Source organism: Notolepis coatsorum (assembly GCF_963971535.1).
Source record: "Notolepis coatsorum genome assembly, chromosome: 1".
NCBI classification, from domain to species: Eukaryota; Metazoa; Chordata; class Actinopteri; order Aulopiformes; family Paralepididae; genus Notolepis; species Notolepis coatsorum.
This window is the reverse complement of record NC_140165.1, coordinates 168,334,854-168,356,992: the sequence shown is the minus strand read 5'-3', so window position 1 is coordinate 168,356,992 and position 22,139 is coordinate 168,334,854. Positions and strand designations below refer to the sequence as shown.

General features: G+C 43.2%; 1 protein-coding gene across 2 annotated transcripts in view; it reads right to left on the bottom strand.

Moving 5' to 3' along the window:
- cgnl1 (cingulin-like 1) overlaps nt 1–21,814 on the bottom strand; it is a 128,194-nt gene extending 106,380 nt beyond the window's left edge. For both annotated transcript variants that reach the window (XR_014619994.1, XM_084319815.1), the window contains exons 1-8: nt 21,666–21,814; nt 14,994–16,680; nt 14,663–14,757; nt 11,226–11,331; nt 10,706–10,807; nt 9,627–9,766; nt 3,497–3,635; nt 1,935–2,147 (exon numbers count right to left, since the gene is read on the bottom strand). Coding sequence is in view for 1 of the 2 variants with exons in the window: in XM_084319815.1 (XP_084175941.1) it covers nt 1,935–2,147; nt 3,497–3,635; nt 9,627–9,766; nt 10,706–10,807; nt 11,226–11,331; nt 14,663–14,757; nt 14,994–16,628 (2,430 nt within the window). In the remaining variant the exon portion in view is untranslated. The remainder of the gene's footprint in view (nt 1–1,934; nt 2,148–3,496; nt 3,636–9,626; nt 9,767–10,705; nt 10,808–11,225; nt 11,332–14,662; nt 14,758–14,993; nt 16,681–21,665) is intronic.
- Nucleotides 21,815–22,139: the final 325 nt, after the last annotated feature.

The window sequence follows — 22,139 nt, the reverse complement described above, 5'->3', positions numbered from 1 at the left end:
ATGTTCATACCAAATTTCATGAAAAAGAAAATAAATGAGGGCAGAATGGCAGCAGCATTATGGTTAATAGAAAGACGGAAGCATATAGATCATAACTGTCAAAATGCCCTCATTGCTTTGAAATGTCCTGTGGGTGTAAAGGCTCTTGACACCTTAACTGCTTTGCGACTTTGAATGGCCGCTTATGATGACTATAATCTACCTTGTTTTTCAGCCGTCAGCCTGCTGAGGTCACAGTGGGTAACAATCAAGGTAACCAAATGCAGCAAGATGAGTATTGTATCCTGAAGAGGGTAGAGGCACAATACGATTGTTGCATGTATGAAATAAATTTAGGTTGGACATACAAGAGACGATTTTGACATGGTGCAAAAAAAAATCCCGTTTCAAAATAATCCAGTCTCGCTTCCTGGAAAGGGAGATATGATGTGTTTTGTGCAGCATGTGCATAATTCGTGTGGGTTGCTCGCCTGAAACCTATATTATTTCCAGGTCAAAAGGTAAACACGACCATATAGATGTTTCTATTCGGAAAGCCATCATGGGGGGGGGGGGGGTGGGGCGGGGGTCGTTTTCTGACGCTGGGATCGTTACAAAAGCATGTTTTATGATGGGGTTCGGTCAAATAAAACGTTAAAAAATTAGACGTTACCTTTGTCAGCAAGTACTCCACTCTTGCTCCAAGTGTCTTGGATCAGAACAGGATCAATAAATATAACGTTAGATGGCCCGCCAGCAGCGCCAGGGTATCGATCCAGATAACAGCCAGGTATCGTTACATCCAAACAGCCCGTCTGAAAATACTAGAATCCAACATAGTCTGGTAAAAACGCACCTTATCATACATAAGTGCGATCGTTTTGTCTTCTTTATGGTTCTCCAATAGTTCCAATAGCGGTCGCCATTACCGGTAAAGTCCTCAAGCCTCAGAGTGCTCGGGCCCAGCGCCGACTATAACACGGAACAGAATAGGTTACCGACTATAGTATTTCTATGATTTACCAGAAGTGCTGAGTCCAATGTAGTCCGGTGAAAACGCACGTTATCATTCATAAGTGTGATCTCTTGAATCTCGCGATCGCCATAGCTCACTGCTGCTCGCTCTCTCTGCTTTGATAGGAGTGCTAGACACGCCCCACACTAGACCAGTTCAAAAGGTAGGCGATACTGCCACCTGTCAGGATTCGATCGTCATTTCAATTCTAACTTACATAGAGGTCTCTAGAACACACAGCCTAGAAGGTCCGCGCGACTGTTTAGAATAAGAAAATCGGAAAAAAATTACAAAGGATCTAAAATTAGATATCTCGGGTTTGGCACTCAACGCTTGGATTTGAAACATGAGAAATCTCGTGTTTGGCGCTGAATGAGTTAACAGACTTTTTCCTGAGCATTCTGATCCAGAAACATTGCATGATGTAACATTTGGTGCTAAAATAATGGAGCATTGTTCACTGCTGAGTTTGTATCAAACCCTCAGTAGATTTCCAGCTTCCACTCTCTCATTTAAAATGTTCCCACTTGTATGTGAATAATTTCCAAGTAAACACACAAAGAACCCTAAAGTAAATACAATGTGACGAGCAGAACGTTAGACAAAAAGCTCCTATTGTTCCGCGCAAATCATCGTTATTAAAAAACTTTGCACAACAATGACGCACGCTGGTGGAAAGTTACAACTAATATCACTTCAAAGCAATCCTCCCCGTACCCTCTCATGGCCTACATGTGGCACACGTTTCAGTCAAAAACAAACACTCCAAACACACACTGTGCAGCACCCATCATGCAATACCAAACCCAACACAGTCTCTCTCTTTGGGTGTGTGGAATGGGGGGTGGGTGGAAGCGAGGAGGAGGGAATACAAACACCGGAGGAGTGTGTGGGGGGAGGGGAGAGTGGAGGAGCGATGCGGGGAGGAGGGTTGGTTTACCTGCTTGGCCTCCTCCACAGATGCCTGCAGCTTTCTTATCTCCTTCTCGTACTGCTCCCTCAGCTTGTCCACCTCCTGGTCTTGAGTGGCCACCTCCTCCTTCAGTGCTCCTTTCAGAGCCGTCAGCTCCCTCTCCCTCCTCCTCAGCACGTCCTCCTGCTCCTCTTTGGCCATGAGAACCTCCTGCAGTTCCACCTTGAGCTGCATCAGGTCCTGTAGATAGAAGATGAGAAGAAACAGCTGAGTATGACCTAGAAACAAGCGTTCTGTTACTGCAATGTTACCGACCACCACGTCATCAGACCATGACGTTTGATTATATCCCAGAAAAAATCCTGACTTGTTATTATTATGTATAATATATAAATGACACCAGATCACAGCTGATAGGGTAAAAGAAAATGCCCATTTCCAACAGTTCACCAGCCCTAAACAACAAGCACTGTGGTGGTTCCATATGGAGATATTTCTGTGATCTGATCTGACAAACCCGCTGCGCTGACTTCATTGTGCAACTTATTTAACCTGAAATACTGATAACCACTAAAGAATGCCTGTTCTTTATTTAGCTTAACACAATCAGTGTGAAAAATGTGTGACAAATTATATTTTCGTTTGGAGGGTTGAACGTGTGAGTTTTAGGTCAGATGTATAACAGTTGGCAACAATGTCTCTGTCTCTCTCTTCTATTAGCTAAAACACACCGTCCAGGCTGCCACTGATAATCAGTCTGAACAGTGTTACCTGGTTCTCCATCATTAAGAACCATGAGCAGTCTGAACAGTGTTACCTGGTTCTCCATCATTATGAACCATGAGCAGTCTGAACAGTGTTACCTGGCTCTCCATCATTATGAACCATGAGCAGTCTGAACAGTGTTACCTGGCTCTCCATCATTATGAACCATGAGCAGTCTGAACAGTGTTACCTGGCTCTCCGTCATTATGAACCATGAGCAGTCTGAACAGTGTTACCTGGCTCTCCATCATTATGAACCATGAGCAGTCTGAACAGTGTTACCTGGCTCTCCGTCATTATGAACCATGAGCAGTCTGAACAGTGTTACCTGGCTCTCCATCATTATGAACCATGAGCAGTCTGAACAGTGTTACCTGGCTCTCCATCATTATGAACCATGAGCAGTCTGAACAGTGTTACCTGGTTCTCCATCATTATGAACCATGAGCAGTCTGAACAGTGTTACCTGGCTCTCCATCATTATGAACCATGAGCAGTCTGAACAGTGTTACCTGGCTCTCCATCATTATGAACCATGAGCAGTCTGAACAGTGTTACCTGGCTCTCCATCATTATGAACCATGAGCAGTCTGAACAGTGTTACCTGGCTCTCCATCATTATGAACCATGAGCAGTCTGAACAGTGTTACCTGGCTCTCCGTCATTATGAACCATGAGCAGTCTGAACAGTGTTACCTGGCTCTCCGTCATTATGAACCATGAGCAGTCTGAACAGTGATACCTGAATACCTGGTTCTCCGTCATAAAGAACGATGAGCAGTCTGAACAGTGTTTCTGCCATAACAGTGAGCAGTGTTCTTTACCACCATCATGGCGTCCTTCTCTCCATCAGCGGTGGACTTCTTGGCCGTGTCCAGCTCATCATGCATCTCCGACAGCTGGTCCTGCAGATCTCTGATCTCTGTCTGGTACTGCTCTCTCTCCATCTTCACCTGGAACAGCCTGCCAGAGCACACACACACACACAGTCACAACACAATACACATAACATTAATAATATGAATATAAACATTAATATGCACCTGTATCCTCGTTCACACAGAAGAATGACAGCACCTGTGCTTTGGTCAGAACGCATGGCCACGGAGGTTAAGAGGAGCAGCTGGCTGAGGATCAACCAATCACACCCAACCCATCTCCATGCTACAAGACAGAGGGGGCTTGTGTGGTGAGTGGTGACAAGAGCCTCTTCATAGACACTCATACACGCTGGCACAAAGTGTTTGAAAAAGAGAGGCCCCGTTCTGAAGCATCTCATGATGTTGTTACAAGCAGTGGACTGAGAAGAGCTGAGTGATCTCTTTCTTCGGCTGCTTTATCTTCTCCATCTTTTCTGCTTCCTCCGCCATCATCATATTACCGGTTTAATCACATGTCTCTCAATGTCCATCACTATGTCCCAGTCGTGGGACCAACAGGGCTCTGGTGAAAATGCAAAGACTGTACCATTATAGGAAAACTATGATGTAAAGGGATGAAACCGACCGTGGAACATGGAGTCTTTCCTTTTTGATCAGTTTTATGTCAAGTACTTTCAATTGCTTCAATGTATGATAATATGCTACAGTATATAAATAAACATGCCTCGTCTTGCCTTGGAGACAGCAATAGCCAAAGAGAGATGCTGTCTGAGCGGACAATAACTTGGTAATAGGAGTCATATAAATGGAGTTCTTGGAGGATAACAATTAAAGGATGAGACCGGTGCAAAGAACTCCATTGTTGACATTCAATGGTCCGAAAACCATTGAAACAAGTCACAGAGCCATGTCGTTTGTTTCAGCCAGTATCGTTCATCATTGCATCATGCTTATTCCCAGAACTTCTTTATGAAGTGACATCAATTGCCTCTGAAGTAGTTCCAGTTCAGCCAGCCTTGAGCCAATCACTGTAGTTGTTCCAGGAAAAAGTACAATGCCTGCATTCATCGCAATGATGAATTATACTGACCAAAACAGTATGGCTCTGTGACGTGTCTAACAGTTTTATGACGTTTGGATATGAGCTATAATCTGGTGTTGGACAGATGGACTATACATGTGAAATGTGTTGCAGGTTTTGGTCTTTTCATAGGCTATGTTGACAATTAGATTTATTTTTACACCAGCCTCATCCTTTAAGGTTTAACGGCAGATTGAATGTTTGACACTGGTGTGCCAAGCTGCATCCCTTTGGTATGGCATTGAACTCATATCAAATAGCAACAGAGATGGGCAGAGCACCTGACAGCACAGATCCCAGAGAGCCAGAGACATTAGGAGCCATGTGTCAAATATAAGGTCAACACCTTGAAAACCAGCAGAAAGGAAATAACACATCAACACTCAACAACCCAGTAGAGCAGTGGTTCTCAACTGGTCTAGCCTCAGGACCAACATTTGTCCTTAGTCATTAAGTCGGGACCCACATTTTTTAACCACTGATTTATTTCACAAAAGAATTGTGCAGTAATACACAATCCTTCAGGCACTGTTAAAAACATGAAATAAACAAAAAAAATTCAACAAAAGTGCAACTAGGGCTAAAAACCCAATGAAATAAAAAACTATATATATATTATGCTCCTTAGCAGACGCTTTTATCCATAGCAACGTACAGTAATTTGGATAAACCGTGTGCCAAAAAAAAAAGCTCTCCAGAATTCCATTTCCTCGTCCATTCATTCGAAATATGATTCACTTCTGGTTTTCGCTCGTCAACTTTCACCTAGATCCCTTATTCGCACCCCCCACGCGACGTGGGGTATCATTGGAAACAACTCGAGAACCGAGGCACGGATTTGGTCGAGTGAGGTGGCGTTCGAACGGCAAAAAAAATTGATCTTCAATTCCATGTTCGGCGAAAAATGCAGCCCCAAGCCGGTAGACGCTCGCAAAGTGCCGTGACTTTGTGCGTTCTGCGCACATCCGTGACCCACTCAAAATGGCCTCACGAGTCCACGACCCACCAGTTGAGAACCACTGCACTAGTAGAGGACCTACATATATTAATTTCCCTGGGTGTTTCAACCATACAGTAGATGGAGATACACCTGTCAAATTAAAAACAAGACAAACAAGTCATTCAGCAGCCTCCCTAAGATCTAGAAAGCCCAGAAACCTCTCACTTACAACTTGGAAGATCTGAAAATGTCAAACTGTACGAATTTGAAACCTAGACAATCAGTACAAATACAACCAGCGGGTCAAGCCCACACATCAGATGAATCCTGGCGGTCTTTCCTGGCCAGACACAATCATCCACAACACCAAACTGATGCAAAACCAAAGCAATTGGTTTTGATAGTCTATCAGTGAGCTGGATGCAATCCTACCTGGAGGGGAGAGAGCAGATGGTGGAGGTAAACGGTACCCTATCTCCCCCCCTCACAGTAAGCTGTGGTGTTCCACAAGGAAGCATACTAGGTCCGCTACTGTTCCTAATTTATGCAAATGACATGTCGTCAGCTTGTGACTGCAACTTGTTCCTGTTTGCGGACGACTCAGCCCTGCTGGTCTCTGACAAGAACAAGTTACAGGTTGAAAAAACCCTCAGCTCAGAACTAGGCAAAATCTGCATATGGCTCGCTGATAACAAACTATCATTACACATGGGCAAAACAGAGTCCATTCTCTTCGGTTCAAATAACAAACTCAGCAAGACCGACGGCTTCTCAGTTACAGTGGGTGACAATATTGTCACGAGGAAAGAAGATATTACCTACCTGGGTTCCATCCTAGAGGCAAATCTTTCCTGCGACAAAATGGCATCCAATGTAATAAAAAAAGTCAACCAACGAACTCGATTCTTGTACCGGATCTCCTCACTGGTAAACAAGAATACCCTGAAGACTCTGGCAGGAGCACTCATTCAAGGGTACTACGACTATGCTTGCACCTCATGGTACCAAAGCACCTCAAAGGCGCTAAAAACAAAATTACAAACATCTCAAAACAAACTGGTCAGACTACTGCTTGACCTTACTCCTAGAACCCACCTCACCCCTGCCCACTTTGACAACTTAGGATGGCTTAGAGTAGACGACAGAGTACAGCAACTTGCAATGGGCCTGGTCTACAAGATACACTACACGACCAAGGTACCCATGTACATGTCAAAATACTTCCCAAAGGTCAGTGAATACCACGATCACAACACCAGAGGGAGCTCCACAAATCATGTTAAACCCAGATTCGGCTCAAACAAGGGACTAAACACGTTTCGCAATTATGCCACATCAATGTGGAACGCCCTACCCAAAGCTGTAAAGGAATGTGAATCACTACCCACTTTCAAAAACACTCTCAAAAAACACCTACGGGAGACTGCAATTCAAAACTGGCCCCTGTAAATGTCCTAACACAACCCGCTCCAATGTACAGTAAATGACCAAGTATGGTCTTGTCAATATTCCAATGTACAGTTTTGTTTGTACAGTTGTACAGTGTACAGTGTCCCCCACCCACCCCTCCTACCCAACCCCCCCACCCACCCAACCACCTCCAATGTACAGTCCCCCCCCCCACCTACCCAATCCAATGTACAGTTTCTACGTCAAATGTATATACTTTTTTTTTCTGGACTCTCTTTGTATCACAAACAGTACTGTATTTACAAATCTGGTATGTCATAAATATATAGATGTAGCAGTACTGTCTATCTGTATGTCATGTATGTCATATATGTTACGATTAATTGAAAATGGGGGACCCTGATGTAAACAAGACGAAAGTCTTTCTCTGGTCTGCATCCCCTTAACAATTGTATGTATTGAGCTGTACTGTACTGTACCCATTCTGCAATCTGTTAATAAAGTTTTCAATCAATCAATCAATGTATCCTGGCGGTCTATACTGGCCAGACAGTCAGACACCATCATCAGCAACACCAGACTGATGATGTATCCTGCCAGTCTATACTGGCCAGACACCATCATCAGCAACACCAGACTGATTATGTATCCTGCCAGTCTATACTGGCCAGACACCATCATCAGCAACACCAGACTGATTATGTATCCTGCCAGTCTATACTGGCCAGACACCATCATCAGCAACACCAGACTGATTATGTATCCTGCCAGTCTATACTGGCCAGACACCATCATCAGCAACACCAGACTGATTATGTATCCTGCCAGTCTATACTGGCCAGACACCATCATCAGCAACACCAGACTGAGAACTCGCCAAACATAACTACCGTAATTTTCGGACTATAAGCCGCGCCTTTCCCCCCCATTTTTCGACCCTGCAGCTTATATAACGGTGCGGCTTATATGTGACTCGACGTGACCAAACCCAAAAATGTACAAATCTAAATATTGCTTTTTTGACTGCATTGAAATGTTATTTATCTGTTCCCTTATTTGCTAAACTTAATACAACTTGTAAATGAGTTAATTCTTATTATTTGTCCGACAGTATTGTCCCAATGCTGGTGGGAAGACTGTAATTAAACATTAAAACACCTGCGGCTTATAGTCCAGTGCGGCTTATATATGTACACATCATTCAATTTAGCTGCTGCGGCTTATATTCATGTGCGGCTTATAGTGCGAACATTACGGTATATGGAGACTGACATGTATCATCTCATGTTTGTGGTACTGCTGTCTCTGTGCATTGTACTGTGTATGAGGTCCTGTTGTCATCACACCTTACATTTATATTGTATTGTTGTCATCACACTGTACGTTTATGTTGTACTGTTGTCATCACACTGTACGTTTATGTTGTAGAGTGGAAGCATCTAAGTTGTTGACAGGTCTTTGCACCATTGTCACAAACACACCTCCCGCATTTGGCGAATAAAACTTTTCTGATTTCCCAGGAAGCAAAAAAACTGTAATTACAGCACACAATCTGTCTGGGTTGGCCAAACTCTTAAGAGAACAAGATATACTGTATGATAGTATAATCTCTGTCTTCATGTGGATCAACCTGTAAATTCCAACCCAGTGAATTCCGCAAAGCTTTTTTAAATAGTTTCTTCCTTTGATGCTGTAATGGATGTAGGCCACTAACAAGTTAATGCTCATGTTTTCTACTGCATTCTACCAAAGATGACATGTTTCTGTCCACTGTTGGTTTTGCTTGTGACTGAAGCAGTCAATGGAGACAGAAGGTCATGACCTCACAACTCATGTTCATGTGACTTTGTGAGTCATTCAGGTGATATTTCCAGGCAGGTAACGTGTTCAGTTCAATAGATAGTGATGTCTGCCAATGTTGACCCATTTAGACAGTTGCCAATAGACTGAAATGCTCTCTCTCTAATGTGTGCCATTTGTGATTCACCATGACCAGCTTCAACAGGCTCAGCAATAGTAGATTGTTAGATTAATCTAGTAGTTTATTCATTTAAAATAAGCAGAGATTCAAGTCACCAGCATTCAGTGGATCAGTAGGGCACTAAACAGTAACGGCTGAACCGATAAAGTGGGGTTTGAGGCTACAGCTGTTAAAACAATGACAAAACGTTCCATACTTGTAGAACAATAGTTAACCAGTTACAGAACTTCAACAAAAACACAACTGCAGTGTTTCCTACAGGTTTGTAGGTTATTTGTGGTGGTGGTGGGCTTTCTCCAAATGAAACACACTCCACTAATGCTGGCTGCTCTGGTTAAAGGGTTAGGGTTAGGGTTAGGGTTCTTTCTCCAAATGAAACACACTCCACTAATGCTGGCTGCTCTGGTTAAAGGGTTAGGGTTAGGGTTAGGGTTCTTCCTCCAAATGAAACACACTCCACTAATGCTGGCTGCTCTGGTTAAAAGGCCTGACCTGTAACTTCTAACTCATCTTAACCCTTTCACTACCACACTACAGACGGCTAACCATCTGTAGTGTGGTAGTGAAAGGTTAACCCTCTGTAGTCTGGTTGTGAAAGGGTTCAACTTTGCCGTGTGGCAGTGAAAGGGTTAAGCCACGCTTGAGCAGTCTCTCCACTTACTCCTCTAAAGTGGTCTGGAGCTCAGCCTCTGTCTTGGCCAGTTTCTCCTTCAGAGAGGAGCACTCTGCCCGACTCCTCTCCAGCTCCTGCTGCATCCCCTTCAGATCTGTCGCAGTCTTCTGCTGGGCCTCCACCAGACCCTTCGGATTGTCAAATTAGATTACATTAGATTAAAATGTATTGTTAAAAGAAGTTTGCTCACTCCAACCAGAGTGCAAATGTAAATCAGATGTATGTACAGAGTTGTAGTATTAACATGTACAGTGATGCAGATATAAAGACACTATGGTAATAGTCATACTGGCCAACAGCGTAACTAGTAAGAGTAGGTAAAGGATATGTACAGATATATATATATAGTATCTACAGGCATGTAAAAAGGATTATATGCAGGTATGTAAAGACAGATGTGGATAGATAGATATATATACAGTAAGAATAAATATATGTACACGGTATATACAGCATTAATGTACATGCTATCAAACAGTTATATGGGGTATATGCAGGTGTATGAGTAGATATATGGAAAGATTATATGCAGGTACAGACTGATATGTAAATAAATATATATATATATATATCCATCGAAAGGAGCCGTAGTCGACTGCCAATCTCTCAGTCAAGAGATTATAATTCTTTTGGATCATTCCATTTGGGCTGTGGGGGGTGCTTAGTGTCTGATTTAAGTTACTGCCAGTCGACTATCGGCAAATTTTGGCCAATCAAATACAAATACAAATACTATACAAATCCTTAGTCGGGGAGAGGCCTGGTATATGTATATGTATATACAGCACTATTGTACATGTTATCATACAGAGTTATATGGGTAGACTATGGTATGAGGTAGGTAGTTATGATTATTATACACATAAGCAACATGAGCACCATACTACATAAACAAGCTTCATTTGACGTCCTTTTAGACTTCATACATCAGGTTAAAATGCGATATATTTCTGATATGGCAACAGAAAACGTCTACCCAACATCTAGCCAAGAGGTTTATCAATAATCTAAACTCGCCAACGAAGATCAAAGACAGAAGTCATTATGTGACGGGGTTAAGATATTACCATGGCGTGTTCCTTAACTTGACTCTGCAGCTCAGCCACTCTCTTCTCCAGCTCAGTGTTGTGCTCCTGCAGGGCTTTGGTCTGGGAAGCCAGGTCAAGAGACTGGTGGAACAACACAACACATACAATTTCTTTACTAATCCATGCAGAGTAAAACTGATCAGTAATAAGATAATCCCCTTGGGGATCAATCTGTAATAATGAATTAGTCTGATTTAACGTTTTTTTTTTACAATATTCATAATCACTATGTTATGTGGGGAACCAATGCAAGTTTTATAAAAAGCTGCAATAAAGTGTTAGGTGTCAGCTTTAGTATATGGCCTCTTCTGATATTAAGTGTAAGTTATGACTTGCCGAGGCTGTTTAATGTTTTGTGAATGACATTGACCGTCATGCAGAATTAGCACTGACTGTATGCTTTGTATGCTCTCACATAACTAAAACCTCAGCGCCTGAAATAATCTCACAGATTTAACTGTCTGTGAAGGCTACTTAAAATACCACAACAATGTCTCACTTTATTGTCCGTCTGGGCGCTCCCTGTGGCCCGAGTCTTCAGCGTCTGGATCTTCTCAAACACCAGGTTCACCTTCCTCTTGGTCGCATCATCGTTATCACTGCTCCTGCACACACACAGAGAACACAGGTGTGTTAACAACAATCCACTGAAGAGAGGTTAAAAGGACCCCTCTCTGTGTACGGTGGGTCAGTCTAATCCCTGACTTTCTTGTGGGAACAGGCCGACTCATTCCCAGCCTACTGGGGGCCAGCGGGGGTAATGCTTCTTTGATCTGTCACTTCGCGACACACTCAACCTCAGTGCTTCCATCTATTAACTAGGAGGCAAATACAAGGGGTCCGAGTGGCCCAGTCAAAGGTCTGGGCTGCTCTGCCCGCATCCTGCATAGATTAAAGAGTCGCTGGAACACCCGAGAGAGTTGGAGTGTTAAGCATAAATTCCATACTGAAACATTCCAGATTGGAAACCACAGCCATTGATGTATATTCTTATTTATTCATTTAACCAGAAAAGCTTACTTCAGATTGAAAATATATATTTTTTAACAATTACAGACAATATAATTTACAGATCACAAGGTTGAAATATTAAAATCACAGTCACAAAACATCATCTAGTCCAAAGGTATACAGGAGTATATCAGTTCAGTCAAAACAATGGCAGCCAGATGATGTACTCGTCTCCAGTTCATTCCAAGTAGAGGGATCAGCCCGTAAAGTCCACATATAAAGGATGTGTACTGTATGGATCAGCGTCTGTAAAGTCCACATATAAAGGATGTGTACTGTATGTGGATCAGCGTCTGTAAAGTCCACATATAAAGGATGTGTACTGTATGTGGATCAGCGTACGTAAAGTCCACATATAAAGGATGTGTACTGTATGTATGATCAGCGTACGTAAAGTCCACATATAAAGGATGTGTACTGTATGTATGATCAGCGTACGTAAAGTCCACATATAAAGGATGTGTACTGTATGTATGATCAGCGTCTGTAAAGTCCACATATAAAGGATGTGTACTGTATGTATGAGAGAAACCGAGGAGGGCTCAAGCAGCATCACAATAGTGGATGCTTTCAAATGGAACTCATTGGACCCACTGAAGGGTCCAGTATGTACCATCTTCTTCTCTCATTGGACCCACTGAAGGGTCCAGTATGTACCATCTTCTTCTCTCATTGGACCCACTGAAGGGTCCAGTATGTACCATCTTCTTCTCTCATTGGACCCACTGAAGGGTCCAGTATGTACAACCCACTGAAGGGTCCAGTATGTACGACCCACTGAAGGGTCCAGTATGTACGACCCACTGAAGGGTCCAGTATGTACCATCTTCTTCTCTACGATTCTGATCCTGGCCTTTAGCATAAAACAAGGAATTCTGGGACATGTGGCCACTGTTGACATTCATTTATTAAATTAACATGCTCGCTGACAGGGAAAGTCACCCCATCCCCCCCGTTTCCCCTCCTTCAGTTGCTTTTCATTAAACCTTCCTAACCGCGGTTAGTGAGTGTCTGTCCTCTGGGCCTTGAACCTGTGACTCCGTTACAGACCAGTACTTCCATCTGTGTTTCCTTTGCTTTGTCCTGTGACTCCTGACCTGTGGCGCGACACACCCAGAGCAGTTTCCTGCTCTCTCTCCCTCTCTCTCTCTCTGCACATTAACCAAGCCTTGTAGCGCATATGGAATGTAGAACCAAATATGTTGCTGTATTTGTGTGCAATAGACTCCATGAGTAATAGAAACCTGAGCCTGTAATCAGATAGGAATGACAAAAGAACCAGCTAGCTAGAACCAGTTAGCTCATTGGATATATGTATGGACACTGGACAGTTGGACACTATTAGTTCTTACGTTTTTATGTTGTAACCCAGCATACTCTCCCTGCTTAGGGTCTTAACTGTTTCTGATTATGAAAACAAACAGGTTATCATAGCATTTCACTCGTCACCCCTTTCATTTCCTTTAAGTTTGTTCGACTCGAAGCGTGAACTACGCTGACGGAGATAGCGATCTGAAGCTAAACGTGGTAGTATCAGTGATGTCTTCCACCGATAGCTCCTCTGTTTCCCCTCTCTGAGTGAGAGGGGGGATTTACAATGCAGAGGTTAGAGGTGAACATTGTGATAAGTAGACCAGGGTTCATATCCTGCATTCCTATGCGGCAGAGATAGGGATGGAGGAGGAGGAGGAGAGAAAGAGAGAGAGATCAGGGAGGGAGGAATAGACAGAGGGATTCTGTAGGGAAACAAGCCCCAGACAGCTGAATCATCCACAGCTTGGAGGGGAGGAGAAGGGAAAGTGCATTCCTTCACTTTTATCACAGTCAGCCTCAGATATAAACCGCTGGAGTGAACACACAGTGCCGTTTGTGTAACTCGACACAGCTAGGATTCAAATGATAGAATATAAAATATATCGCTATCCACATTTGTCTGTACATACCTGCATATAATCCTTTTTACATAATCTGTAGATACTATATCTGTACATATGTATATTTACCGCAATTATATACGTATATATACCTGTATATATATATCCATATCTGTCTGAATATACCTGCAGATAATCCTTATACAGTATATACGGTACCTATTTATACACCTGCATATAACCCATCTAACTCTGTATGATAGCATGTACAATAATCCTGTATACTGTATATATATTTATTCTTACCATATATATATTCACATCCGTCTGTGAATATTTTATATGTCTGTAGATACTATATCTATATCTGTACATATCCCTTACCTACTCTTACTAGTTACACTGCTGGCCAGTATGACTTACTACCATAGTGTCTTTATACCTGTATCACAGTACATATTAATACTACAACTCTGTACATACATCTGATTAGCACTATCATTCAGCAGTACCAATTTATATATTTTATACCCAGTTTAATCACCTGTACATTGAATATTAGTATTGCACTTTACATTTGCACTCTGGTTGGATGCCAAACTTCTTTTCGTTGTACTGTTGTGCTGTATAATGACAATACATTTGAATCTAATCTGAAATACAATACTGGATTCAAAATACACTATTTTCAGAATGTAAGACATGAAGGCGACATTGGGACATGACAAGTTTAGTTTATGCTAGACTAATTGTTTTTTATAAGATGAATTACAACAAAGACTCTTATTGTGGAATTATAATGTTATAAGATATCGTGTCACATCATAATTTTCCTCGTCTATAAGGCTGTAGTGTTAACTGTCCACTGAATAACGAGAGTAGTTCTCATTGTGGCTGTGTTGACTTGTGTGTGTGGGGGGTTTGGAGAGGAATCTACGTACTTTCGATCCGTCTCCCAAAACACAATTCATTACATGAATCGGAGCACGACTGAACCAAAAAACATCAGAACTCTTGAAATTGCAGAAACAGCTCTGAGGTTACAACTCACCCATCCTTGAGGTAATTAAACAAAATCTGCTTTGCCGTTTCCTCGTGTGTTTGTTGTGAGAGCTCCTGCTGACCTTTCAGGAGATCGGGTGTCACCTGAACAGAACAGGAAATTAGCATAGAGAGAGATCAAACTGGGGCCACCAGCTAGGGCAATAACGTTCTTCTCTCAACAGCCTCAATTCTACGCTAATGAACAGGGAATGTTTTGTTGGAATCTACTGTTCTGAAGTGAAATACCCCCCCAGAGAAATACATAAAAAAAACTAACTGAAAGGGTGGGAAAATGTTATTCAGATACAGACACGTAGCACATTTCTTAGTCTATTTACCTGAACATCTGCGTTAGGCTTCTTGCCTGTGGAGGAAGACGGCCTGGACAAAGGCACTGCTGTCACATTAGTCACAGTCTTGGTGGCAGGCGAAGTGACACCTTCCTTACTTCCTTTACTGCCAAACGACGTGGAGGGGTGACTCTGTGGCTTTCTGTAACCCTGGATGGAGCCTTCTGCCTTAGAAACTGTATTGTGGGGGGAGCTGAGTGCACTGGTGCCATGAGAAGGGCTTTTGGCGCCGGCCCTACCGTCCACAGACGAGACCCAGGAGTCTTTACTGGGCGTCCTCTGCAGGCGGAGCTGCGAGGGCCGGAGTACATGCTCTGCAGACGTGCCCTGGTGCTTACTGAACTCGTCCAGGTAGTTCGACCCTTCCTCCAAGCCAAATGGCAGCGCACTATCCACGCTGCGCGATCGCTTCCTGTCATCTGGGTTGATCCTATTCCTGCGTCCTGCCCTGCCCCTCCGTTGGTGGCCGACATCTTTACCGTCAAACTTGTCGATAAGCTCGTCCACGGCAGGAATGGAACCTGTGTCGATGTCTCGCCCTGTGCCCGGGAGGAAGGGGATGTAGCGCCGGTTCTGGTGGCGGTTGATAGTTTCCGCATACAGGTTCTCCAGCTGGTCGTCCAGTAGGGCCTTGCTGGTGTTGGTGGAGGAGGAGGAGGAGTGTCTGGACCGAGTAGAAGACTGCAGAACCGGACCGCTGGAGTCAGTCCTGCGCAAGGGGAGGACATCGGGGTCATGGCGGCCGCGGTCCAGGCTGGAGTTGGTACTGCTGATGGTACTGGGGGACCTGGCAGAGGTCTTGTTCTGCTCAGTGGTGGGACTGGACATGGTAGAGGGCTGGGGCATGGGTTGGCGCAGGGGCAGGGATATTGGCTGGGCCTGGGGCATAGACGGAGATTGTGCCAAGGGTTTGGGTTTGGCCTGGGGCTGTGCCACCTGGGTATGAGGCACGGACTGGGGCTGGGCTGGTTTGGGCTGAGGCTTAGAGGGTGCCGTCTGAGTCCGTCTCTGGGGTGGGGGCTGTGTTTTCTCCTGTGGTACAGCAGGTTTCCTCTGATCCAGGCTTGAGGACCTGGCATGGGGGACAGAGGGTGAAGTGGATGTGGGAGAGGGACTCTGGTGGAGGCGCCCGGTCTCAGCCAGGGAGAGAGGCCGAGAGGGCATGCTATGGTACCCAGGTTCCAGGGTGTTGCTCTCCGGGTTGTAAGGCTGCAGGATCTCAGGGTGCTTCTGGAAGTTCAGAAGGGTGGAGGACTTCTTTCCTTGCGAGTCTGCAACACCGTTGTGAGGGCCACTATACTCCATCTGCTTCTGAGACCTGTACTCCATGAAGGGGCTGCTAGAACCGGACTCTCCGCCTCCCCTAAAGTCATACTCATGGTAGTTATCAATGAAGGAGCCCTCCGGATCTACATAGCCATTGCTGTTAGGGTCTATATGAGGCTGAGGGCCTCTATCCTGGTTGTTCAGTACAACATAAGGGTGTCCATCTATACCCTGGACACGGATACTGAGGCCGTAGGTTCCACTTCCATTGCTGGGAGCCCTGGAGGGGCGCGCCGGCTGGCTGTAGCCCCGCTGTAGTCCACTGTTAGGAATGCCAGACACTCTATAGGACTCCATCAGGAATGCAGAAGGAGAATGAATCCCTCTCCCTGGATCAGGCAGCCCACCACTGCAAATGAGGACACAAGCTTGTTATTAGTCAGAAATAAATGTTGCCATATAATTCAATGTCAACTAATGTTTCCCAGTTCTAAAACACTCATCGCTGACAAATTCATAACATTTGATTATGTCATCCGATTTCATTTATTTTTCTTGAGTGACACTACTAGGGGTGTCACGATTAGGCTAATCGACTGAATCACATAAATCAATTACAAACAATAATCGATAAAAAATTACGGCATCACTTTACTGTTACATTTGCACTATGGTTGGTTGCCAAACGTCTTTTCACTGTACTGTCCTCGTGCTGTTAATGACAATAAATTAGAATATAATCTAATTTCATTGGTGCCAGTAAAAAGTTCCAAAGAGTCTATCATTTCAGAATCATTTCATTCAGAAGAAGAACTAAGATGCTCTAAGAAGACCCCGTTCAAGGGAATGCGTTAAACTCTATTTCAATGTGCATTCATGGGAAAAATAAAACATAAACTTAAATGAAAATGTTCACGTCTGGGGTTTTATTTTGGGATGAAAATTAATAGTTGACGTGTACCAATTAGCCTAATTGATCAAATAGGCTACTCGTTGGATGAATTGACTACTGACTAATAATGGTTAGTAGCTAGCAGCTCTAGTCTAGACTCAGATAACTGTTCAGCTGAACTTACTGAACAAGAGTGACACAGGGAATTGCCCTTAAATAACAGCTGCCAGTCTTACCAACACCAACCTTGGTCAGCATGAGACAACATCAACCACATCTATCTAAAAGAGCAAATATGACCAGACCAGGTACCATTGGGACAGACATAACAAGCCGGTGACTAACAGATATGGTATAACAAAATGACTGTTTACAGTATGACAAAGCATACAAAAAAGCCTAGCTTTCAGGTAGGGAAAAAAAACATGATTTCAGCAAGATAACATAATGTAGTGTATTGTAATATTGCTCACAGGTGTTGTCATGCTAAACAACGGAATAACTGATACAGTGATTACTGTATTTGGAGTGACTGAGTGAGTGAGTGTGTATGTGTCATTCCAACAGCACCCCCCACCCTGTATCCCCCCCCCCCCCCCATGCTGCTTTGACACCCGAATTTCCCCAAGGGGATCATCTTATCTTATAATTTTTGTTTTTTTTGGAAGTTCTACTACTATGCTTTGTTAAAAAAGAAAAAACATATCATTAATCCATTCATCATACAGTATGGTATTCCTGTGAAGCCAAGACCACTGTCAAGATAATGGTTGGGGGTTTGATTCCCACTGGTGCCACCCAGACTAATAATAAATGTCATGGCACTGTATGGTGCTTTGGATAAAAGAGGTATTATGTTAGTATTATTTTACTACATTCAGTCTTAGCAATTAAAACTTAAACCAGCACTGTGAGAACACACCTAGCAATGGAGAATAGGAAACTATCCGCAAACATGCCTACAACCAAGATGAACTATTCACCATTCTGCAAAGATATTTATGCCTAGAAAGACTGTCAACACACAGAGATCAGCAACCAACATGTGTTTCACTGACAATAGGCTCTTATCAGGCCCCTGTTTGCCTTGCTGATAATGTCCAATTTCAACTCAATGTTACCCAGACAGATTTTGATGGGGGTTAGGAGGAACGGCACTGATAAGGGCTTGGGACAAAAGGTAAAAGCAGAGAGTCCCATTAGAATGGATCTTGCTCAAAGGATGAGACACACATAGGGGGAAATGACCCTCATCCTAAATGAGGCCATGATGAGTCATGACACCTAGCACAGACAGATGATCCCACAGAACCCAAATTCAGCAAGCAGAAAGACAAGTGCAAATAGTACTTCCTGCTTCTGCTCAAGAGGACAGTACTTCAAAGGTTCCACCCTGTACTGAGGGCAGGGGAGAAGAAGGTCACGTTAAAAAAAAAACGTATCCAAAAGGCAAGGTGCTCTGGCCCGGCAGAAGACAACACAATAGCCTTTTTCTCTTGAAGTATTGCATGTATCCCACACACAGGGGCTTTGAGGTGTGTGTGTGTGTGTGTGTGTGTGTGTGTGTGTGTGTGTGTGTGTATGTATGTGTGCTACGATTTCCCTCTCATTGTATTCGTCTCTGCAAGGGAGGAAGCACTTGCTGAGCCAACACCTCCCCTCTGTGCTCCCCTCTCTTCCATAACTACACTACCCTCTCTCTCTAACTTCACTAGAGCACATACACATCAGAGCAAAGGTCATTTGTGAGAACGAGCTAGGATGTCAAGGCCCTGCCTTTGATCTTTCCAGGGGAAAACTGAGCAAAAGAAAAAAGGGAGAATAATCTGCGTGCGCTGAGCGCTTTAAAATGCCATAGCAGTGTTGCTATCAACAACAGCAGTCTTGATCTGTAAAGAAAACATGGTAATAATATGGTTGAAAAACCTAAACACAGTGAACATAAAATAAGTTTACTCTTCACCACCAGGACTGTTGTGATGTGCTATTAGGCCTATTATGGAAATGACAAAACAAGCTATTCACAATAGCCTAAATATAAACAACCACTAAGGTTACTGCATAGGATTTGTACATGGGTAAAGAGAGAATAACAATACTTGGATTTGAAACCAAACTTAAAAGGGGCACTTCACTGAAAAACAACCCCAATGTATTCTGCACATAATCTCACACATATCCCAAGGCTCTAAACAGTTTTGCACACATTAATTTAGTTTGACAGTGATTGAGAGTTCATGAGTTTGAATATCTCCTGCCGAATTTCCCCAGGGGGATTAATAAAGGATCATCTTGTCTTATCTTATCTTCCAGTGATGTCATCAGAGGACATAGAATCCTTGTGTCGTGTTAATTACAGATCAATGAAATGATGTAGATGGAAAATAGAGATATGATTGATTGATTGAAAACTTTATTAACAGATTGCAGAATGGGTACATTACAGCACAGCTCAATACATACAATTGTTAAGGGGATGCAGACCAGAGAAAGACTTTCGTCTTGTTTACATCAGGGTCCCCCATTTTCAATTAATCATAACATATATGACATACACGACATACAGATAGACAGTACTGCTACATCTATACATTTGAGTGGAGTGGGATGTTCTGAAGCCAGATTGGAATTCATAGATTCGATTTTTTTTCTGCAAGGTACTTTTCGACCTGTTCGTATACAATTTTTTCCATGACTTTTGAGATGGAGGTAAGGATAGAAACAGGGCGGTAGTTGCCTGGGTCTAATTTACTGCCCTTTTTGTGCAGGGGTGTTACTCTTGCAATTTTGAAGTCCTTGGGGACGTGTCCCTGTTTTATGGAGAGGTTTATTATGTGTGTGATGACTGGGGTGATGGCGGCTGCTGAGTCTCTGAGGAATTTGGAGGGGATGTTGTCATGGCCAGTGGCCTGGTTCGGTTGGAGGGCGCTCAGTTTTTTGAGTACCTCAGCTTGTTACCATTTCCAGTTTGAAGTCGTCTTTGTGGACCCCTAGGTTCTTGTAGTATGCTACTATGTGTTCTACCCCATAATGCCCTGAGTGGGAGGGTAGTTTGTTTACCAGTGTTGTGGCTATGTTTGTGAAGAAAATGTTTAAGTAATTGGCTACATCCAGCTTGTCTGTGATGAGCGTGTTGTCCGTCTTTATGTTTATGTTTGAGAATCTGGTTTTAAGTTTTTTACTGCAGCCTAGTTGATTATTGAGTAATTTCCAAAGTTCACGTGGTTTGTTTTTGTTTTCCTCAGTTTTGTCATTGATGAATTATTTTTTTGAGGTTTTGATCATGGAGTTTACGTCATTTCTTAGTCTGTTTCTTTCCAGTTTGAGTTCAGTCACGTGGGCTTGGAGTTCACTGCTCTTGCTTTTAGCAAGCTTTGACTGACTTTTACGAAACTCAGAGCATTTTTTGTCTCTGGTTTTCATAGCGGTCAGTATTTCAGTGTGCATCCACGGCTCAGCGCAATTTTTTACCCTGGTGGTTCTTAGGGGGGCCATGTTGTTTAGTATCATTGAAAATTTGGTTTTGAAACCAAGCCAGGTTTCTTCAACCAGTGTACCATTGAGTTCATCTGACCAGTCCAGACTCTCCAGTTCAAGGTTGAAGGCCTCGCTAGAGTAGGTTTTGAGGTCTCTAGATGTGACTGTTTTGTGGCAGCCAGCCTTTTGTTTTAGCTTTTTGCGGGTACAGAATATCATATAATGATCACTTAACCCGCATGCTATAACCCCTTTATTGGAGATCTTGGATTTGTCAGAGGTCAGGATGAGGTCAATGGTAGTCTGAGTTGACTCACATACACGTGTGGGGTTGGGTGATTAGCTGACTGAGGCCGTGCAGATCACAAAACCTATTGAAGGATTTGAAGACTGGATTGCAATAGCTATATCTACATCATTTCATTGAGCTGTAATTAACACCACATATAGATTCAGAGTCCTGGGATATATGTAGGATTATGTGCAAAATAAATTGGTGATATTTTTTTGTGAAATGCTCCTTTAAGAATCAAAACATTATGTAGGTGGCGGTGCTCAAAACAAAGAGAGAGAGAGAGAGAGAGAGAGAGAGAGAGAGAGAGAGAGAGAGAGAGAGAGAGAGAGAGAGAGAGAGAGAGAGAGAGAGAGAGAGAGAGAGAGAGAGAGAGAGAGAGAGAGAGAGAGAGAGAGAGAATGAACTAAAACCAAAGCTATGGAAGAAAACTTAGAAGACTTTCAAATAAGAGGCACAGAACAATATTTGCTGTATGCTGATTGCCTGTCAGATCGGTGTTGCATGCAACAGGTGGCTCACTCCTACTGAATGGACAATCCTGGGCTGTACTTCAAAACGTGTAGGATACAGGTCATTAACTCATCTCTACAATTTAATCCTAAACCGAACTTTCTTTTTTATTAACTATTCTCTTTGAAACAACCGTTCCAACCGAATGGTCCCAGACAGACACAGTACATTTCGAGGATTATTGAAAGAGTTGGCTGGTCAATGAAAACTATTTACTTACCAGCGTCGGGTAGGCTATTCGTTCAATCAACGCAGCTTGCAATGTTTGTTGATAGAAAAAATAATTTTGGGGTAATTAAACACAGAAGCCCACCCAGAGTAGCCTGTTTCTCTAAAATAATTAAGTTGCACGTCTTGTTTTCTGACTGTAAAGTGGTACAGTTTAGACGGACGCGTCGCAGCTCCGCCTCCTGTGAGAAGAAGCACACAACCCCGCCCACCTGTCTCCAAACACTGGACTGATCCCAGAACAGATTTAAACATGAGAATCACTTCCACACTTTAACTCTACTACACTTCTGCACTTTGCGCCACTTTGGCCCCAGTCCTCGCAGCGGGGTTGCCAACCTTTTTAGTTGTTGAGTTACTGTAACCTGTTTTGGGAAAATATGTGTTGTGGAGAAGTCTTAATTTCATGAGCTATATTATGCGTGGTTTTACTTGTTTAGACCTACAAACATCTGACAGAATGTAT